General features: G+C 31.5%; 1 protein-coding gene across 1 annotated transcript; it reads right to left on the bottom strand.

The window, feature by feature from the left end:
- Positions 1-7: 7 nt before the first annotated feature.
- LOC109584056 (importin-13-like) lies at positions 8-1,397 on the bottom strand. Its single transcript, XM_019999615.1, has 3 exons — positions 1,292-1,397; positions 736-986; positions 8-467 (listed from the first exon to the last, which is right to left on the bottom strand). The coding sequence occupies exons 1-3, from the start codon at positions 1,332-1,334 to the stop codon at positions 276-278; spliced, it is 486 nt and encodes a 161-aa protein (XP_019855174.1). The 5' UTR covers positions 1,335-1,397; the 3' UTR covers positions 8-275.
- Positions 1,398-1,836: the final 439 nt, after the last annotated feature.

The following is a 1,836-nucleotide window of genomic DNA, read 5'->3' as shown; positions in this document are numbered from 1 at the left end:
TGATTGAATGATGATGATATTATTCTGTATGTACAGCAATTTTAACAATTATGTGTAGCAACAAAAAATAAAACAAAAAAACAATAAAATAACACTAATTTCATCAACAGTACCAACATCAATAATAATTACTATAATATATTACACATATACACATTTCTTATTAATAATTTTCGCACTACCAATTTTTAATATAAAAATGATTCTAATGTACAGTACATGTATCAATTCCTCTTGATTCCGATTGTCAGTATTTTACTAACAGTATAATGATGCTATGGTAGACTCCTCGAAGTTTCAATTGCATAAATAGTTCCGTGAAATCCTCGACATATTAATGAGAACTCGGATACTTTATGTCTGAGGGTTTCTTTGTCTCCACGGGCTCTTAGAACCGATTGCATGAATACTTGCTTCTCCAAAGAGCTGGCTTGGACTGTTGGGAAACCTTGCTTTGATAGTAGTACCTAATAATAGAACAGAGACGTTACTATTTTTAGAATAGGGATTTTTACCTGATTTTTTGAGCAACTTTAAACATTCATAAAAATTCAATTTCGATCAGAATTAGCTCAAACTTTCTACGCAATATAAGTACATGTATATGTATCAGAAAAATTATTAAAATGGAGATATCTCTACTTTTCAACTTTGGCAAAATTTGGACTAAGACATGATTGGACTTGCATGATTTATGTCACTATTAATAGAACTTGTAACTAAAAATAGACTCACTTGCAACCATGTGGATAACTCCGTCACACACTGAATGCTAAGCTGGTGCAGTATATTAACAAGTAAATCAAGGCGTGACCGGTCGACGCCCCCTGCCACGCCCCTCAATATAAACTCTACAAGTGAGAGGCCTTGTCTTGATATTATTTCTCTTACAAAGTCGAGTGTTGGTATGTGTTTAATGATGGACACCATTAGAGATGAAGCTGAGGACATTGATTGTTGCTCTGGTAACTGCAATGAAGCTAAACCTACAATAATAATAATAATAATAATAATAATAATAATAATAATAATAATAATAATAATAATAATAAACAAGAATACTGTCTTTGTTTTTTACAATAATTCTATCAACAAATGGTTTTTATAATTAAAAATAATAATAATTAATAATGATAATAATAATAATAATAAATAATTACGTAAATGTACTAGCTGTAACTACTTTTAAAAATTAATTTGCCTATGATACAAGTATATCTGTTATATAATAAAATTAAATTACAAATTATAGTACAGTGTTAAAAGGATGAATCGTTTGTACAGTACTTACAAATGTTAAAAGCATTATTAGCCATACCCTCCATCTTCACCATCAAAACTGGACAAGTATCTATTATCTAATATAAATAAAATTAGGACAAAAAATATTCTATTGCTACATGACAATAAACTTATAGCTATGCATATATTGTATAGTGGGAAATTATTTAGGGAGAGTGTCTAACCTGCCTATATACTGTGATACCTCAGCGCGTATGTTTACATCCGTTTTTCGCAAGTATACAGAGTTAATCTCAGTAATCTTCAAATTTATGGGTGTGGCTGATAAAATGGCGCTTGAAGCATGCAGGCAACTTTAAGACTTATATCTCCACTCTGAGGATCATGTAGTGCGAGAAACAAGCAGGAGCAGACGGGAATATGTTCTTCTAATGGTGGGCTCTTTCTTATTTGCAGCCTTCTGACTTTGAATCAGTATAAGGACGCAAGAATGGCTACTTGGTGCTAATAACCATGCTATGTAAACTTACGCACAGTGGTATCACAGATTATAGGCGGGTTAGACACTCTCCCTAATTATCCACTCTTGATATA

Source organism: Amphimedon queenslandica, unplaced genomic scaffold, assembly GCF_000090795.2.
Source record: "Amphimedon queenslandica unplaced genomic scaffold, v1.1 AMPQUscaffold_13252, whole genome shotgun sequence".
In the NCBI taxonomy this organism is placed as follows: domain Eukaryota; kingdom Metazoa; phylum Porifera; class Demospongiae; order Haplosclerida; family Niphatidae; genus Amphimedon; species Amphimedon queenslandica.
Note: the sequence above shows the minus strand (reverse complement) of the source record. Positions and strands in the feature narration are given on the sequence as shown.

What these genes read in the sequence shown, in the direction of transcription:
- LOC109584056 (XM_019999615.1), bottom strand. Translation starts at nt 1,334, where the DNA reads ATGGTGAAGATGGAGGGTATGGCTAATAATGCTTTTAACATTT. An exon ending in TAATAATGCTTTTAACATTT is followed by an intron (nt 987 to 1,291) that starts GTAAGTACTGTA and finishes TTATTATTGTAG; the next exon opens with GTTTAGCTTCATTGCAGTTA. An exon ending in AGTTATCCACATGGTTGCAA is followed by an intron (nt 468 to 735) that starts GTGAGTCTATTT and finishes TTCTATTATTAG; the next exon opens with GTACTACTATCAAAGCAAGG.